Source organism: Hylobates moloch, unplaced genomic scaffold (genome assembly GCF_009828535.3).
Source record: "Hylobates moloch isolate HMO894 unplaced genomic scaffold, HMol_V3 SCAFFOLD_1, whole genome shotgun sequence".
NCBI classification, from domain to species: Eukaryota; Metazoa; Chordata; class Mammalia; order Primates; family Hylobatidae; genus Hylobates; species Hylobates moloch.
In genome coordinates, this window is record NW_026652276.1 from 176,465,880 (window position 1) to 176,486,732 (window position 20,853).

The 20,853-nt window shown below is 34.7% G+C and overlaps 1 protein-coding gene across 3 annotated transcripts in view; it reads left to right on the forward strand.

The window, feature by feature from the left end:
* The window catches only part of SEMA3A (semaphorin 3A), a 423,701-nt gene that overhangs the window by 260,731 nt on the left and 142,117 nt on the right, over nucleotides 1–20,853 (forward strand). For all 3 annotated transcript variants that reach the window (XM_058425206.1, XM_032761201.2, XM_058425215.1), the window contains one exon: nucleotides 15,184–15,303. In XM_058425206.1, the coding sequence (XP_058281189.1) occupies nucleotides 15,184–15,303 (120 nt within the window). The remainder of the gene's footprint in view (nucleotides 1–15,183; nucleotides 15,304–20,853) is intronic.

Here is a 20,853-nt window from a genome sequence, read left to right on the forward strand (position 1 = left end):
TTAATGAAATTAATTCAATACTCCTTAATGGTTATGACCACTGCAGTGTTTCATTGTTCTGAATTGGATTTGGTCTGAAAATTGAAGGTAATAACCATGCTTATCTAGTTATCTTACACATTATCTGCATATTATAATACAAACTGAAGCTTTATTTGATTTCACGACTGAATCAACCCAGTCAAGCATATTTGATTTCATAATTGGATCAACTCATTCAATGGCTGAGATAGCAGATTTAATTTGTGTTTGCGATTTCTAAAATTATTCACCTCAAGGCATTTCCCACATCTTTTATGGAACTTTCTCCTCTCTCTCCCTCTCTATCTTTGCCTCTCTCTCCCTGTTATTAAGACAAAAAACTAAGGGATTCTTGCAGTTAGCCCAGATGTAGTTAGCTCAGCAGCCACAATAAACTAAAGATCCACAAGGCCCTGTGGAGGATAATTTAATCACTTATTCATGACTTTAGAGATTCACCTGCATCAGCCACCTTAGTAGCTGGGGTTACAGATGTCCACCATCACACCCGGCTAATTTGTGTATTTTTAGTAGAGACAGGGTTTCGCCATGTTGGCCAGGCTGGTCAAGAACACTTTCAAAGAAGAAAGGCAACTTCATTGCATTTCCCACACTTATTAAAAATGTTTATGAATTTTATGGAACTTAATTAAAAGGATCTAAGACATGGAGTTTGCTGAATCTGATAGAGTGACACCAGATCATTTCACAGCACCTTGTAATAAAGATTCTGAAAAAATATAAATCATTATGATAGAAGTGCATAGAGAGACACACATTTTTAAAAGTGCAATGGTGTGATAACACTGCCTTACTAATATTTTCAAAAATCAGTTAATTAATTAATTGTAACATTATAAAATATTTGTGCTTTGGTATTTCTTCATATTGTGCATTAAATCAATTCAAGATTTTGAATTTTCTCCATTAAGATTTATATAGTGAAAGGAAAACAGAAGTTTTTATATATTTTATTTCAAGGAGAAATATATTTTTCTTCCAGCTCTACTCAACATTAAAATGTATTTCATACTATTTTGCTGATAACCCTTATAGATCCTTTAATATTGCTTCTCATACATATTTTATGCAAGATATATTTTATTCATTTATAATTTTATTAAAATTTATTTTAATTTTCAGTTAACCTCATTTAAGTAATGCCTCAGTTTACATATTTTGTGCACTTCAAGATGATTCATGGCATTCATTGGTTATTTTTGAATTTTAATTTACAGATGCAATTTTTGCATTTCTTTCTTAATATATGATTTTAGAAATAGCTATTGGATGGATCCCTGGGATTTGTAACATCCTTTCCTTAATAAACATAAGAAAATAAATAGCATTATTATTTTTAACAATGATTTAAATAAACAATAAGAAATAAATATTAAGAAGAAAGCGGCTTTTTCTTTCATTTGACACCTGATCTGCAAAGTGACACAAGGACAGTTTGATGGAAATTCTGCACTGTATCTTGGGTAAATAATAGTCAGCTCTGACTTATGGACAATAATTCCTTTCAAAGGGCTCGTGTAATACTGAAAACCACAAGAATGGATGTGAGTGGCTGTGGCAGCCATCAGGGCTCCAAGACAGAATTGTAACCAAAATAGGAACTGACCTGAACATTTATAGTAAAGTAAACAAACAACCTCCTTACTTGTTATCCCTGATTTCTGGAGCCTGCACTTACCATTTCCTACTGATTTCCTTGTAAAGTCCACTGGAAATGAAGTGCCTTTAAACAAGTCACACTGGGTAAAGTGCTGTCTCTGCAGCATCAGATTCAGATAGAAGGCTACAATAGGAAAAGACGGGTCAAGACACTGGCTAATCTTACGCACTTTTAGAGTGGGCCATTCTTATGCCTAGTTAAAGAAAAGCTCATTCCTGTGGCTATGACAACACAGTAAACCAGAAGCCAGGACATGCCACTGGATTGAACCTGCATAGTTTCTGTGTCACTGAGTATGGTATCATACAGAAAAGTGAAACCTCTCCGCATTCTCTCATGCAGCTGGGATAATATAACTCATCATTACCCTCTGCCCAGTTTTGCACCAAACACATATATTAAATCAACAGCTATAATTCAAGCAACTGTTCCACAAAGAATGGACTTTGTTGTTAAAGAGGAAACCCGTAGCCTCAGGCACATAGTTATACTCTCTTGCTCTCTCTCTCTCTGTCTCTCATATATGTATATCAGGTTATCAGATAAATATATATATAAGGTTATCAGATAATATATATATTAAACAATAAGAAATAAATTGTATATTTTAAATATATATATTTTATCTGATATATTTAAAATATATATTTTTATCTGATAACTTACTGTTCTTTTAATATTGCTTTTCTATATATTTATATATTTTTTCTATATAGAGTGTGTGTGTGCGCCTGTGCACACGTGTACATGCATGTGCTGGTGATGACATTTCTGATATTCATCTAAATTTAATTTTCTCTTGTAGAACTGAATGTACAGGATATAAAACAAATCATCATATTAATATGTCTTTTTTGGTATTGTAGATTCTAAACCTTCAAATTGCTATGGCATTTTTAGCATTAGAGTAGTGAAATGCTCATGAATTTTTCCATTGCTGTTACTTGAGAGCTGTTATTTGAAATATATATATATATAATGCAGTATATAATACTATTGGACAGAGACTCTGGATAGGGAAATAAATACAGTCGAGATACCTGTATTCTGGCTGCTGTTATTCACCTTTACTCCCATTTTTGGTATTTTTCTAGTGCTTAAAATTCAGTTTGTTATACACATTAACATTTCTATTGATGGATTAACTTCATTGACCCTGTTTTGCAAATGAAAGCTGAATACATTCTAAGCTGGTAAAAGAATCTGTTTTGAATCAATAGCTCTCTGAATCTTCTTTGTTTATCCTACTAAACCATCTCTCTTTGCACTAAATTTCAATAAAACCAAATGGCAACCGTATGACTGTTAGAAATATTTTGAACATCATTGGAAATCAAAATTTCAACCATCTGAGAGGAACAAAAAAGCAGACTCTCATAACATTCTGATTCTTGGATACATTTCAAAGTGTTGTATCACGCACCTGAACTTTGAGACTTTTTAAAATTCTTGAGGGATTTATTTTTATATATTTGTCCCTTAGTTGTTACTCCTCTTAATGATATGATATATTATAATGTCTATCATGTTTACTGTAGCTCAAATTGCAGGACCTCAATAGCACTAATTTTTGCCAAGTGAATGCAATTGAGAATTTAAAGCTGCACATGCATCTAAAGTTACAGTGCATTCCAAAATGCCTATGTCAACCCTTAAATTTCATTACTTTTTCAAAGGTCAAATTTGACATGAACTTTTAATTTTTTTAATTTTATTTTAGGCATATCGAGACATAATAAAGCTGTATTAAGTGGATAATTAGAATTACCTTCTAATTTGGGAGGCTATCAAATAATAAAATTACATTAAATTTCAAAATCCTCATGTATAATTGTTGGAATATAGTTTTTCATGGGTCTTCACACTTCTCACATCTTATGAGTAGAGGCCCTGACTACCTTTTTGCACGCTTTTTTTAAAAAAGCTCTTTATGACTTTTTAATGATCGTCATTCTAACTGGTGTGAGATGGTATCTCATTGTGGTTTTGATTTGCATTTCTCTGATGGCCAGTGATGATGAGTGTTTTTTCATGTGTCTGTTGGCTACATAAACGTCTTCCTTTAAGAAATGTCTGTTCACATCCTTCACCCACTTTTTGATGGGGTTGTTTGACTTTTTTCTTGTAAATTTAAGTTCTTTTTAGATTCTGGATATTAGCCCTTTGTCAGATGGGTTAGGTGTGGAGAAATAGGTACACTTTTACACTGTTGGTGGGCCTGTAAACTAGTTCAACCATTGTGGAAGTCAGTGTGGCGATTCCTCAAGGATCTAGAACTAGAAATACCATTTGACCCAGCCACGTCATTACTGGGTATATACCCAAAGGATTATAAATCATGCTGCTATAAAGACACATGCACATGTATGTTTATTGAGGCACTATTCACAATATCAAATAGTTGGAACCAACCCAAATATCCATCAATGATAGACTAGATTAAGGAAATGTGGCACATATACACCATGGAATACTATGCAGCCATGAAAAAGGATGAGTTCATGTCCTTTGTAGGGACATGGATGAAGCTGGAAACCATCATTCTGAGCAAACTATCGCAAGGACAGAAAACCAAAGACTGCATGTTCTCACTCATAGGTGGGAACTGAACAATGAGAACACTTGGACACAGGGTGGGAAAACATCACACACTGGGGCCTGTCGTGGGGTTGGGGAGGGGGGAGGGATAGCATTGGGAGATATACTTAATAGTAAATGACCAGTTAACGGTGCAGCACACCAACATGGCACATGTAGACATATGTAACAAACCTGCACATTGTGCACCTATACCCTAGAACTTAAAGTATAATGAAAAAATTGTTTTATTAAGTTTAAAAAAAGAAAAAGCTGTTTATACAGTTACGAAAGTGTCTTCCTCTGAAGTAGAAGGCTGGTTTGCAAATGGTCTTGGGAAACAGAGAGTGTCTCCCTCTGGAGCAAAGGGCAGATATGCTCACTGTCCGGTGCAATAAACATAACATCTCCATCAATATCTAAAGGTCAGCATGCTATACCTATTATAAAATATTTAGGTTTTCTCATCCAGATTTCCTCTCCTATAATGCAACTCACCACATATATAGGTATTACCTGACCCTCTTCTCAATGCCCAGTGGAAATAGCACAAGAAATTCTAATACTCTGGCTAGTACTATTTTTGTGAGTAATAAAGTCCTTTACCTCTGAACCCTGAGTCACAAATCTTTTGTTAGTATTCATGAAAGCCTGGTAGGCTAACTTGTTATCTTACAAATAGGGTAAAACCCCAGACCCTTTATAATTTTTGAAAATATCGATTACAATTTTATGTGGACACTGCATAATCTTACAAATGAAAGAATATGGTCAGTTTATCCATTTTAAATATGATTTTCATCAAGAATTTTGATGGCACTTCAGTTGTACAGATAACTGATTTTTGATGAATGCCAGTAAATGCCTTATCTTATGAGCATAGATTTTCATAGGTATGTACCTGTGTACGTATATATCTGTTTGTGGGTAAATACCTGGTACACTGAACTGAATAATTACAGTTTAACTGTAGCCTTCAGAAGCAGTATAATAATATCCAACACTTATGGAGAGCTTGCTTTATACCTGGTATTGATCTAAATGCATTTAGTATATTAACTCATTTAAGTGACTCATATTTGGTTATAAGTCCATATTTCTTTTCAAGTAATTAAACAAGCAAATTTTGCATATAAGGTAAAATATATATGGCAAATAAAACTTTGCCATTAAGTTTATTTCAGAAATTAGGTAGTATTCATATTTTGAATTAATACATTTTACTAATACAGCCAAATAGGTTGGTGTTAATTATGTTCGAATTGCCATGAACCAAGTCTCATACAGATAAACTTACATTTTTGGAAATCTTTTAGGGTCAGGATTAAAATTTAAATGCATTTTAATTTTTTTTTTGTAAAATAAGGCTAGCATTTGAAATAGAGACATTTTATAAAAATCTTTCAGAAGATTTGGAGATTTTGATTTGTGTTCCCTTTTTAGTGGAAATTTCAATTGCGTCCTTAAGTGGCTGAAATGAAGATAAAATATTTGGCATTGGTTAACAAATTATTATTTAGATTTGACTGGACACTATAATTCATCCATGCATCAGTGTACATACTTTTAGAGTACAGTAAGTATTTTATACTCCAGAAGGTTTATTACGATTTGAGCAGTTCCTTCAGGAAAAAAGATTTTGGCCAATATCTTCTTACCTCATATTTAGCAAGTTGATCCAAGTCCCACTGACACATAGTTTCTAATACTTGTGTTTAGTATTCTTCTATATGTGTTTGACAATCTTCATAAGTGGATTTCTACTCATTTCTGAGAGTACACTGTCCATCATATCTTGTATTTAACATGGACTCTGACAATATTTTACTTAGACGTGCTATGTCTCAAGACAAATAGTCCATCACCAACTTTTGACTATTTTCCTTTTACTTGACTTAGAAACATAAAAATCATTTGTGCAATAACAATAAAAATCATCAGCTTCTTATGTCCACAGGACATCATGAAACTTTCCCAAAGTTCTGCCATTTAATTTTAATATACATCTACTTCCTTTTAGCCTTTTTAGTTGGTAGCAAGGAAAACAGACTGCAAAATTATGGTAGCTCTGAAAACTTGACACTATTTCTAGAGATGCAGAATCTTGGCCTTTGGCTTTAAGAGCAGAAAATTCCTGAAGCTTCTCACTATTCCATTCAAATTAGGTGCAAAATATACTGTACTATCCATGCTATACATGGTGTTAAATGTAACTATTATGTATGCATACATGTGTGCATGTGTTTATTCCATATGTATTCAATGCTAAAAGATAGGTTTTTTAGTATTGTGCTCGAAATGATACCAAAATTAATATAACTTATTGATTATAGAATTTAATATGCACTTAAAAAGCAGAAATCATTCATATTTACAAGTAAATAAAATTATTAACTCATGACCTTTAGTCATTAGTTCTTACAACAAGCATGTGTGTATTTTTAAATAGGCCAAATTTATGTTCCCTTTATATTACATATCACAATGAGCTAGTTATGGCTGTAAGATACATCCTTTCATCATGGTTTTATCAGAGACCAACTGTGTGATTGATATGGAAAAAGTTTTATTATGGGAATTAGACCTTATGCAATCATGAGAGCTGGTGAAGAATTCTATGCAAGGCTACTGCCTGAGACAGGTAGTGGGCGTGAAGTTGTTGTAGGTAACTACAGTTGTTCATGTTTATAGAAGAAAAGCCGGACAGGAAGTAGGAAGAGCAAGGACAACTGAGACCCACAAGCACAAACTAGGACCATAGTGTCTTTTACTACCTCTAACTTTCTTTGGGTCGATTTGGGTGACTTAAAGAAGAAACTGATGCCTTTTGTCATGGAGCTATACAAGTACCAGGACTCAGTCTTGTAGAAACTAGCAAATGAGATTTGGTGGAAGCCAGAGGACCTGGAGGCCCAGGTACTGCCCCACACTAACAAGGTGGCCAGCAGATCAGAACAACCTGGGGAGTGTAATGGTTGCAGCTTAATTTATACCTCCCAAATCTCATGCAGATTTTGTTGATAGCCAGCCTAAACCAACCTATAGAAAAGGGAATTTGAGGAAATATTTTTCCAGCTTATTTCAGTCGGCACAGTACAATTCTGCCACAGCTATTGACTAACGCATGCTGTATTTGCTGTTGTATTGAGACAATGAATCATGGCAATTTTACTGCTTTGATAACAAGAGTGATTATAATTTATAAGTCTTCACTGCCAGAGGACTAGGATTTCATAGAAATTCTATTGAACAAAATGCAATTGCCCTTGGTAGCAGAAATGGGCATAGAGTAATACTCAAAACCAATTTTGTTAAATCTATCTCTGTTTAGCGCCAAGTATAGGCTTAAACTCTGTTAACTACATCCTTATAAAGAATGAACTATTCATAACCGAGCTCTTGTCATAATTTGTGAAATGGCATAATATGTAGAAGAGTGTGAGAGTTAAGCAGTCATAGAAATATCCAAACAATAGTGAAGTTTAATTATTTTAAGAATTGGATAACCAGTTACCTATCAATTAATAAGTGCTAGTCATTATGTTAAGTAATTTACATGGATATATCATTAATCTCATTTTTAGTTGAGGAGACTCAGGCTCAGAGATTCTAAGTAACTTTGTTACAGTCACACAGCAAATGGAAAATGCCTGAGTAATTTTAACCCATGTCTAACTGACTTTAAAGCAGTGGTTCCCCAATCTTTTTGGCACTGGGGACTGGTTTCGTGGAAGACAATTTTTCCACGGGCCAAAAAGGGGATGGTTTTGGGACGAAACTGTTCCACCAAAGATCATCAGATATTAATTAGATTCTCACAAGGAAACACATTATTATTTTTTTTCTTTAAAAAAAAAAAAAAAAAGATTCTCACAAGGAGACCTCAGCCTAGATCCCTTGCATGCGCAGTTCATAAAAGTGTTCACGCTCCTATGAGAATCTAATGCAGCAGCTGATCAGACAGAAGGTGGAGCTCAGGCAGTAGTGCTGGCCGGCCTGCTGCTCAGCTCCTGCTGTGCAGCCTGTTCTTAACAGGCCGGTGACTGGTACCAGTCTTCCTGGGGGTTGGGGACCCCTGCTCTAAATTGTAAGACTGAGATACAAGTAACTACCCCCATTTCTGTTTTACCATTATGAAATTGTTCATTTTGCCCTACATGTTTTTTCTTAAAGTTTTTGAGAATGCCTTTTCAAATGTAATTATCCTTCAATAAGTAATATCTTTACTACGTATCAATAAACATAAATGAGTTTAAAAATTCCAAATTTCTGAAATCTAAATGTGTGCATAAATTATTTCTACAAGTTGATATATACATACGGTTTGCATACAAATATCCACATATATGTGCATATTTGGGAAGATTATGATATATGGACGATATTTGAAGACATAGTAAAATTGTGCCAGAAAAAAATGAAATTTCTAAAATTTCCTTTTTAATATCTAATTCTGTACAAAGCAGAAGATCCAAAGTTGGCTGACAGGTGTCAAAATTCTGTTACCATAGATGTTCTGATGGTGAAAATATTTTAAGCAATGGTAAATTTAAGTATCTTTTGACCAAGCATCAGGTTGCCTCCAATTACCCACTTTCTTTTTAATGTTTGTATTACTCCATTAAGGCTACCATAATGAAGTGGCACAGACTGGGTGGCCAAAACAGCAGAAATTTATGTTTTAGTTCTGGAGGGTAGAAGTCCAAGTTCAAGATGTAAGCAGGGTTGAATTCCTCTGAGCCTCCTCTCCTTGGCTTTCAGGTGACTGTTCTCTTGCTGCCTCTTCACATGGCCCTTCCTCTGTGCACTCATGCCCCTGATGTCTCCTTATGTGTCCAAGTTTCTTCTTCTTATAAAGACACCAGCCAGTTTGGATTAGGGTCTACGCTAAGGGCCTCATTTTAACTTGGTCACCTCCTTAAAGACCCTAATCCCCAAATAGAGTGATATTCCCAGATGGTAGAGATTAGAGCTTCAAGGTATAAATTTTGAGAAAATGGAGTTCAGCTTATAACAGAGTCTCACAACTCTGGTTTGATATTTCATTTACCCTATGGGCATTTGACTTCTTTTCAAACCTTTTTGTATTGTAAAAGTTCTTTCTTTCCGAATGTTCTCCTTTTTAATCTCCTTTTAAAGCAACTAAACTTGGTCATGAAAAAAAGAAAAGGAAAAGAGTATACATGTGAAATATGCCACAGGCACTTGCATTTGAATAAGTGATACATCAGTGTCTATGTCACAAACACTCAACTTGATTAGGGTCTTCAATTATTATAAGATATATTAAGATAATATTTTATATTATAACTATAAAACAGACTTTAGTACTTTGGACATTAAAGACTCCAACAAAAATTAATTTTTGATGTTAGGCAAGATGGGGTAGAAAGGAGGTAGATGTGAATGAAATCAAGCATTCCTCTAAAATATGGGCTCAGTTTTTCTGTCTTTCCCTAAGGCTACATCTCACGTGCAATTAAAGATGCAGTTCATCTCTCTTTTATGTGTAATGATTTCTGTTATGGTAAAGGCATGAATGTTAGAATTAAATATGCCAAATAATTTTGTCCACAATAAATTCCTTTACATTGTAACTCTCCTTACTTCATGTAAACTAATGACTTGGTTGCATTAAGGCATGAACACTAAATATTCTGCACCTTGCATAAAATTGGAAACCACAGAATATCATTTTTGAAATCAGGGTGAGGATTGTTAGTACTTCGTAATTTTCCTGGTTCGGTAGGAAACATATTTATGTAGATTTCCCAGAATATTTTTAATTGTCTGCATTTATTGCAATATGAGATGAAGAAAGGTTATGCTAGGTACATATAATGGACCACAATCAAATCATGCAAATGAATGGCACACATCCTGATGAATCAGAGTGATAGTATAATATAAAAGAAAACATAAGCCTAAAAATAGATATCATAAGCTTCTATGGTCCACACAGAATTTCAAAGTGAATTTTTTGAACTCCTCTAAATAAAAGAAAATCACAGCGGTCAGCTTTTGCTAATAGCATGGTCTATAGTGCCTACGTATATAATCATTTTGAACATGTTTGAAGGTTTCAAGTAATTTGAAAGAAAAATGTTTATAGAATCTTGACCAATATTTCTAGAACTTCAAAACAAATAGTCAATCTGGAGGGGAAAGAGCAGTCAAATTGGGCACTTAACTGCAATGAGCATTTAAGTAAAATAATTTGGGAGCCTTGTGCAGAGAGTCTTCATTTAGTTTAATCATATAATTCAAGCCACTTTAAAAGTTGTTTTTCAGTTATCATAGGTTTAATGGTGATATAGTTCAATTAATATAATATGCTTACATACCAAAATAACTGGCTATATAATAATGGTAACTTTGTTGTGTTAGTTGAGTCAGAATTATTTCAAATCTCTAAAAAATATAAAAGCATTGATGTAGAAAATTCAATTCATTTTATTATGGCATATTCTAAATACTGAAGGTAAAAATGCCTCCCAAAATGGACAGAACTGTCTATTCATTACTTAAAAAGATGAATGTTGAAAAATTCCAAGTCACAAATTCAACATTAGAAGGCTAATATTATAATTATAACATGGTTTATATTTTAGTTTTATTAGATAAGCCTCTTTGGAGAAGAGATTTCTAACCTCCTTTAGTGAATAGTGAAGTATTAGACACAATTATGGATGATCGGATTACAGCTGTAATAGCACAATGTTAAAAGAAAAAAAAAGACTAAACATTATTGCCAGATAAGTGCGGAAAAGCTTAAATAGAGGAAGGGATAAAGTGAGTGACAGGAACAATCTCATGGATTACTGCTTTGGCACGAAGATTCCAGTATTCAGCTAGCTTGCCAAATAAATTGACCAGAGAAAAAGAAAGTCAACAGATTAACTTCAGGAATTAAGCTTATTAATGGGTTTTCAGGCAGAAATGTATCCACCCATCATGATAGGAAAAGGTTTCCTTTGCTTTCCCAGCTGCTAGATTATGCACCAAAATATTTCTACATAAACTATCGATGGGATAGAAGCATTTTTTTTTCTTCTTTTTACATGAATTCTCACTGACCTGAGTCAATGTTATATGCTACCCATTCATTTTGGACTGATTTATAGTTGAACCAGAACAAGTTGTTTGATTTAATCATGAACTGAATATATTTGAATAGAGATTGTTCATGTTCACAAGTCTTCTCTCCTTTTCTCTTCACTTGCTTAGAGTAAAATTTAACTGTTCCATCCAGAATTTAAGAAAATGCAAGGAGGTAATTGGAATTGGAGGTAAATCATATTCTTTTGTAGAAAGTATAATTATCGGAAGTTAGTTAAAAACACCTCAATTCTGTTTTAATTTTCATGCATGGAGCAGTTGTTTTGACAGATGGATGGACTTTATTTTTGTAACCGTCCAGGAGAAGTCTGTGTAACACAGTCTAATCAGTGCTTCATATCTGCAATGTTTGTTTTTGAATCACTGTGCTTTTGGCTCCTGTATCTTTTTCTAGGGGATTTATTTCTCCAGGTAATATCTTTATACATAATTTCTCTATCCACTTGATCTGAAAAGACAAGAGGCCCTTAAAAAATAAGGGTAAGTGGTTTGTCACTAAGGGTGATGAATCATTACTCCTCAGGTGTGGCCTTGGATTTTACTGTTTTATAACTGCCCTTACTTTTATTTCTAGCTAACAATCTATAACACTGTTGCTCTGGAGAACATTTCAGTAAAATAAGAGGTCAGTATGGTTGCCTGACTCTTGGGAAGCCAACTGCCAACTTGTTGCTAAACTTGTCTGTGTTCATCAACTTAAATTCCAAAAAGGATCAAGGCTTGAAAAATGAATTCATTTTGAACTGATTCCACTCTCTTTATTACATTGTAAATCCTCCAGTGCTGAGCAAAGCAGTGCAGTAGTTTAAGGCCAAAAAGTACATTACATTCTGAGTTTTAAGAATCGTCATGGTTCAAGAAAAGGTCAGAAACACTCTTCTTCTGTCTCCCTAGAGCAGAAATGTGTGAAGTGTGTTTCCTTTTTCTGCCACGCTTCCTTCTTTTTTAGAGGAATGTCCGAGCTGCTTCCAAATAAAATGAATATCCTGTTTTGGAACACTCGAAAACCTTGGCAGCAACAAGCTAGAGAACGAAGGCAAATGAATGACAGGATTGATACTCTTTTATGTAGGTTTTCTGTTAAGAACAAATCCTTACTAACAATGTCTCTGTCAAGTTTTTGCTTCTTCTCTGTCCAGTTCTTTTAATGCACTTTCCCCCTCCATTGTTTCTGATGAGTCTCCTCTCAGCTATTTTTAACCAAATTTGAAAGTATTTCCTTCCATTCCTTTGTTTCATTTCAAGCATCTTTATATCCTCTAAGCCCAAGAAATTTCTCTCCATTCTATTTGCATCAACCTTCACTTCCAAAATAATATTGAGCTTGCCCCCAGGGCATGGTAACAGTACAACCTGCTGCCAACTGGGAGAGTTCAGTGGGGGAAATGAAGGGAATCATTCCAGGCCTTAGGCCAATAGGGTGGGTCTAGTTGCTTTGTAACACAGACAGATTCCTGTTATCAGCACTCTAGGTAGAACCCTTTGCCAGGTTTCACAGCTATGGTCTTGTGATTGATTTTGTTCCAACAGCTCTGTAGGGGAATTGTTGTCATATTATAGTGGTTCCTCTTTAGTAGTTAATAGAGAACAAATTAAAATTATGATATTCAATGGAGCCCAATATCATAGTTAGCAAGAACCCTGAGAGTTTTTCAGTCATTAATTACAATCTGCTAGTTTCCTTGGAAGGACAGATGTAGTCACTATAAATTGCTAATCAGTTATTCAATCGATAAGAGATAAAGAGCCCACAAATTCTGTGACATTATGATTCATAACAGTTGCAGAGGTGACATGAACATTTGTTTTGTTCACAAGTCTTCTTACTGGTAAAATATGTTTTTCCTTTTTTATTATGGAGAAGTAAGTTCACTGTCATATTTCTAAGGAGGCACTTAGGTGATACTGATAGGACTAAAAAATTGGGGTTTGTGGAAAAAATTGCATGCATATCTTTAAAGGCATGGCATGCAAACTGAAATCCTGTTCTTTTCTAGAATGAAAAAGACATCCATCTGGGTCTACCACTATTATTTATTAGAATATCTGTTTGCTTACCAATATGTACACAGCCAATTTCTTGGTTTCAGCATATGGTGCTGGAACTGGTTATTTCTAATCTTGAATACTATAATATTGAGCCCACAATCAGAGATGATTATCTTTATATAAAAGCAGAGTATGTGGCCACCTACGTGTTTCAAAGTAAACATTTTCCTGAAAATGGCTTCTTTGCAAATGACTGAATTTTTTTTAAGAACACAAATAAATCCTTTGGGAAAGGCTCATGAATGCCTGGTTTGTAAATGAGTTTATCAGATGTTTCCCTTTCTACAACCTCTTTCCTCTGCCCAAGCCTTCATGCCCTATTCTCTTGGGGAAGGAGGAGAGACTCTTACAGAATGGAGAGCTTATTGCTAAGAGTAGTGGAAGTTAAGTTATATCTGTTTCATAGTTTTACCTGAGAGGTACCCTATTTAAAGTGAAACATGGATGAGATCCACATACCTTTTAAGCTAGGAAATTTTTCCTCATAACAACTTGCAAGATCAATTTATTTCAGAGAGTAATTTTATACATTGTAATGTCTTACCAGACAAAAGAAAGACTTAGGATCTGTGTAGCAAAACAGTGGAAGAAATTATGTTTATTTTAGTTACCCCCAAAGTACTCAGCATATGTTAGGAAAGCATGAGAGAGGAGTCATAACTAGAAACTTTCGAATTTTACTTTAAATAGGCCACACTCATTTTTAGGGCAATGTATTTTAGGGTCATCATCAAGTTTCATCCTAGAAAAATAAGTGATAATAGACAGCAATCGTTTGAATTTAAATATTAATTAATCTGCTTAAATTTGGTTGCCTGATCCTTATTTTATGGGGGCAATGGAATTAAGATAAAAATAATCAGCCTCAAATATAGAATACAGATGTCATTTGGAAATGTACTCAAATAATTTTACCACCTCAGTTGTAAGCTCCAACTGACTACATAAAGCACTCTGAGCTTTCGCTTGAAAAGTAGCAAGTCATAGAGAATGACTTTGGGAGTGTGACACACTTAGAAGTGCCAGGAACAACCCAGTCCTGTCATGTGTGCCTGCCTTGCTTGTACTGTTGTCCACGCTTGATCCTTAACTGCATTTATAGTTACATATTTGGTTCTTAATTCCAAATGTTTATAGAAAAAAAAAGTAGATAAAAAAGTCTATAGCTTTTAACAAAATCATTTTGAATGCGGTTTTTATTATTTACCATGTGAATACTCATTTGGATATTTCCAAAATGGGTTACTAATGATGTTTAAACTTTATGTTTATTAGAGGGTCATATTATATTATATTTTTGTTTTCTTTTCCTAAAATGGAACTGAAAACTGATTTTTGCAAGTAAATTTTCGCCATCATTTTGTTTGATTAATTCATTAGTTAATCAAGTAATTTGGTGCTCTCCTCATTTCTGGAAAAATCACCTGTGATTATTGATTGTCTAAATTTTTTGTCCACTTTTGTATAAATAACTTAAAAGTAGTTTTAATGGAAGACTGATGGAACGGCATAAAATAATTGTTCTCACCAGAGTAAAAAACTCTATATTTTAATGCATATTATAATATAAGCAAAACAATAGAATAATAAATAAGTCCTTAAGATGTTGTGAAAGGGATGCCAAAAAAAAAAACAAAAAAACAAAAGACAAATCTGTTCCAGCATGCCTAGCACCCTAGAGGATACCTCAGTCATGCTGATTGCTGAAACTCTTTGGTTTTCCTTTTGTCTTACAGAAAGAATGTGCTAATTTCATCAAGGTACTTAAGGCTTATAATCAGACTCACTTGTATGCCTGTGGAACGGGGGCTTTTCATCCAATTTGCACCTACATTGAAATTGGACATCATCCTGAGGTAAAGCTGGCTTTTAAAAAATTGTATTTGTCCATGACCCCTTTCTAGTCAAAATGCTTCATTACTAATTTCTTCAGTTCATTTTGCTTCTGGTTCACTATTCAGTGGGACCTACTTCAAATTCAGATGCTGTTATTAATTTTAATCTGTGAATGCAAAAAGAATGAGAACATCACTCAACAAAAACTAGGGAGCAGGAGGAAGGAAGGAAGAAAGCATTTGTTTTCACCCTGGATTACAGAGTCCAATCCATTTTGCATGTGCAGCAGATGTCAGCAGGCTGAATGTGTGGTGTTTTCTCCTTCATTTGTATATTGCCAGCCTTCTCCTCCATTTCCGTCCTCAGCCAGAAGTGTCTGCCACCCAGTTGTTTTCTTCTGCCTAGGGATTAAGATAGGATACCATACATTTGCACAATGATCTAATCTCAAGTTTGACTCACATTATTCACATTTGTATTCTTGCTTGGCTAAGATTTGATTGTGTATTTTTGGTTGTTAATTTGGTGGTATGGAAAAGAAAAAAATACGTTTTTTAAGAAAATCTGTCTACTCCTTGTAAAGATGTTTTAGTGAGGAAATTATGTACATTTAAGTAAAAATCAAGATAAAGAAAAAGTTGCTAACTTTGAAAGCAGTTTGGTGAATTTGACTTATCAATAGCCTTCAATTATAAACCCTCTTGTAATTTTTGGCACAAAATCCTAAGAGGAACAAAAGTGTTCACGTGGTGAGAAAATCATTGGTGACAGAATTTTCTTCAAAACTGGAATTCAGAAATACTCAACAAATAAAGGACTTATTCTTGAAATATTTCTGATATCCTAAAGTTAAAATAAAATTGACCTGGTAGTTACTTCTTTATAACTTAAATTTTAGACTCTCTCCCTAAATTTCATAAAGTGTCCCAAAGTGATACAAATATGTCTTTTGACTCAAATGAATTAGAAATCAAAACAGTTTGTGTTATATCTTCTTTGTATAAGAAAGCACCTTTAGAGATTATGCGGTTTCTAGACTAAACACAATTATTTTTTCTTCTTGATGAACCAGGGAAGACACATTCCCAAGATCTCACCAGTTGCCAGTCACTCCTCATCATCCTATTTCCCCAACCACATCCTTCCTTCTTCTCTTTTTTATAAATCCATATGTATAGTATTTATGCTGACAGACTGAAGAATTTTAAGTAAAAAGTAACTTTAGGACAGGCAATTCTAGTGAAGTTGCTTGTTTTACATTGATTAAATTAGGGATAAATTTATGCACATGGTGCTGGAGACTTTGTACACGTAATTTGTTTTAGCACCTGATTTAGTCACTGTCTTTTTGCTGTCTTCTCAACCAGTTCCTATTGTAATACATCAGTTGTCCTAAAACTTGGGCCCAAGGTGATTGTCTCACTTTTCTATATTCTGAAGGTAGCTCTAGAGAACTCCCTCCACATGATATTGCACTTTTTACATGCGTCAGGAATTATGCTCTACATGATTGGCAATGGAATCAGAAATGCTGACCTTTTTTTGTGTGTGTGTGTGTGAGTATGGAGTCTTACTCTGGTGCCCAGGCTAGAGTGCAGTGGCACAATCTCGGCTCACTGCAACCTCTGCCTCCCAGGTTCAAGCAATTCTCCTGTCTCAACCTCCCAAGTAGCTGGGATCACAGGTGCAAGCCGACATGCCCGGCTAATTTTTTGTATTTTAGTAGAGACAGGGTTTCACCATGTTGCTCAGGCTGGTCTCGAACTCCTGAGCTCAGGCAATCCACCCACCTCAGCCTCCCAAAGTGCTTGGATTACAGGCATGAGCCACCATGCCCAGCAGGAATGCTGAACCTTTAGCACAAATTAGCAGAAAGGACCTGGACTTTGGTGTCACATCTAGCTTCAGATCTTGCTCTACAACTTACTAGCTGTGGAGCACTGGAAATATTATTTAACTTCTCTGAGACTCTGTCTCATAACATGCAACACAAACTAAAAACAATCTTTTGATTCTCAGTGTATGTATATTTTAAATGCAAGGTTGACTTATTACCTCTAACTGCCTTCCACTGCTCCTAGCACAGTATGACCCATTGCCTTTTTTTTTTTTTTCCCCTGTAGAAACTCAAGGAGTTTTAATCCCATCATTGTTAAAAGCATATCCTCTAGCCTCAGACTGCAGGACTTGCATTCAACCTCAGCTTGGTACTAGCTGCTTAATCTGGTGCAAATTATTTACCTCCTCTGTATCTAAGTTTCTAAGCTAGAAATTTGTAAGGAAAATGGTCTGTACCTCATACAGTTGTGAAAGTTAAACATTGTCTAATGGATAATGGTGGCTGAAAAAAGTCAATTAATATTAGAAACTATACATATTTTAAAATGCAAGACTATACCTTGCATTTTGTATTTTTACATTTTAAATCTGCATCACAGCCTAAAAGCTGTGTTGCTATTTTGCTTGCTAGCAATTGTCACTTTGCCCTCTTAAATGTTTCTCACTTCATCAGAGATTGTAAATTATGGCACTGGGTTCTCATGGCTGCCGGGTGATTCTGCACCTCTCTTAACTTCCCCTTTTTAAATGTGAGGCTTACACGATGTTGATGGTCATTTAAATTAAAATGCCATAAGCTATTCTTGCATTTTTATCATTTTACTGAAATGTTGATTTTTGAAGTTGAGATTTTAATAGAGTTAACAGTCTATTTCCTCTTCCACTCATCAACTACTCATTGCTGCTGTATGGGTGGGCAGCTGGGGAAATGAAGAGGTACAGGTTCTGGAGCCAGGCCATTTACCAGGATTTCCTCTACCCAAATAGCCAGTATATAAAGCTTCCCGTCTGAGCATTCTGAGGTGGGAAATTGAAATGCAAGTATTTTCCTGAGACTCTGAAACTCACAGCCTTTGAGAGAGGTCCTCCTTCAGAAGCTCAGTGATTTTGATTTGCATGATAACTATAGATTGTGAAATACTGTTCCAGACTGTTTAGGGGATCAGAAGTAAGATGATTATGCAATTACCTGGGGAATTTGAAGCAGTCTAGACAGTCAATCTATGAAATTCTGGAAAAGATATTATCAATATAGCTTGTCTAGACTACATTAAATTTAATTTTCAATGCTTAAGCTGCCTTAAGAGAGAATCTGCTTTAAATTCACCTATATTATACTTAAAACACTACCTTTGGATTTAAACTGTTACGCTGTTGGTGAAGTTGAAAAAAAGAGACAGTGTATACTTCATACTATCGGGAGAAGACAGTAATAGAAAGATCGGGAGAGTGAGAAATAAAATAGCAATTGAAACAGAGGCCAGGATTATTGGCTTAGAGTTCATAAACTCTCACAGAGTTTGAATATATCAACTTTTGTTCTCAAGGACAACTTTTCAGATAAAGGACCTATTTTTCTCCTAAATTCTAGTTTAGATGTTGTGTGTGTACTTTGCTATTACCTGCCCCATGCAATGTGAAATAATGAAAGACAAATCTCCTTTTAAAATTTTGTCTAGACATATTATAAATAATTTTATCACAGAAAAAAAGACATCATTTGTTGCTTTTATTAAGACTTTTGTGGACATTTAAACATTCAGTTTTTTCTTTGCAGTGTTCTTCCTTTAAAACAACTTATCATCTTACATTCTGTTTTCAAGAATGTTGAAACTCCATTGTCAGAAAATGACATTATAGACTTATCATCTTATATGGCAGAATGTCCCAGAAGTAAAAACATCACTTTGAAGGAAATCAGGGCTTACTTCCTTATTTAATAGCTTTGGATCTTATAGGAGGAAATTAATAGTTCCTTTAAAGTAATAATACAACCGTTTGCAAAATAACCTTCAGTTTCATCTTCTAGTTATGAAAATAGACCTCTTTTACTCTTCAGGCATTTTAACAGCAATACAGTCATGCGTCATTTAACAACAGAGAATCTGAGAAATATGTCCTTAGGCTATTTTACTGTTGTGCAAAAATCATACAGTGTACTTACACCAACCTAGATGGGATAGCCTACTATATACCTAGGCTATATGGTGGAGCCTATTGCTCCTAAGGCTATAAACCTGTACAGCATGTTACTGTACTGAATATTGTAGGCAATATGTAGCATAATAATAAATATTTGTTCATCTAAACACATGTAAACAGAGACAAGGCTTTCCAATGGCTATGAGGTCACTATGCAATAAGAATTTTTTAGATCCATTATAATCCTAGGGGCTTACCATCCTACATGCCATTCATCATTAACCAAAATGTTATGTGTCACCTGACTGTATTTACACTCCTGAATACCGTATTCCAAAATCTACTTTAGCTGTATCATGAATGCCTCCTGACTACACACAGTATGTCATTGATTGCTGTCTTAAACAGATTTTCTCTTTCCTGTGGTACATTTGGGAATTGGTAGACCTATTAATTAACTCCAGTTCTGTAAGATATGTGTCAATCAATTCTTGGGTATCTTCCAATAACACTTGACACTGCAGAAAACTGCCAGTGAGGTCACATACGTCATACACATGTGTGTGTTTATCATAAAATGCTTGCAGAGTTCATGGAAAAAATGATTTAGAGTTAGAGTACAGATGAGTTTGGAGTTTAAGCTCTCAGCATCCATGCCATTGAAATGAAAAACGTGAGTCATCCTTGAGACGCAGAATATTCCCAAATGGCTTACAGTATATGGTATTTCCCCTTCAAATTTACATCTGTTAATAAAACAAAGTATGAATTTAGGAGAAGTACAGATTTTCGAAGACGTCTCAGGATGTTTTCTCAAATTCCAATGGGTCTTTTCTACTTACTGGCAGGAAATCTAAAAAATAAAAAAAAATAAAAAAAAAAATAAGGCAGGCCCAGATGAGAGCTGAATTGTATTAACTCCATAAATACTCTCATAATGTCATGATTGAGATTTATGATAGAACCAAAGGGACATTAAGAAATGCAATGAGGCTTAATGGCTATCTCTAAGGTCATTTCCACAATGACAACCAATATATCTATATATGAAATAAAATGTTTTGTCTGGTTCTTTCCTTCCACTAGAAATAGGAGTGTGCTCTGATGCAAAACTTTGAATCAATCCTCTTAGTAACAGTCCCCCAGGCCAAAATGTTATTTAAGTACTAGGTAATGCTCTGTCGACTAATTTATACATCTAATCTAACCCATTCTAGTTGAGTTTCTTCTTTCAATTTATTATACTATGTAGTCCAATGAAGAGCAAGTTTATTTCTACGAATTGGTACTGGAGCTGAGAAATTCAGATATCTTGGGAAAACAACAAGGAGTTGCTTTTGGGTAGGTGGATTGCCTTTCTGAGATCTTACATTGGAGTCTATATTTATTTTGTAGCATGCTAGCCTCAGTGAGAAAAGTCGAGATTCATTGGCAACTCAACTGTTCATTGTCTCCATCAGATGCAGCGTATCCCTCATTTGCACTACGGACCTGAGCCAAATGTGATTAGAGTTAAGTCCATAGTGGTTTCTAGGTTTTTCTTTCCTAATCTTTCAATACTTGAATCATGTTGGAAGATAGACTTGTAC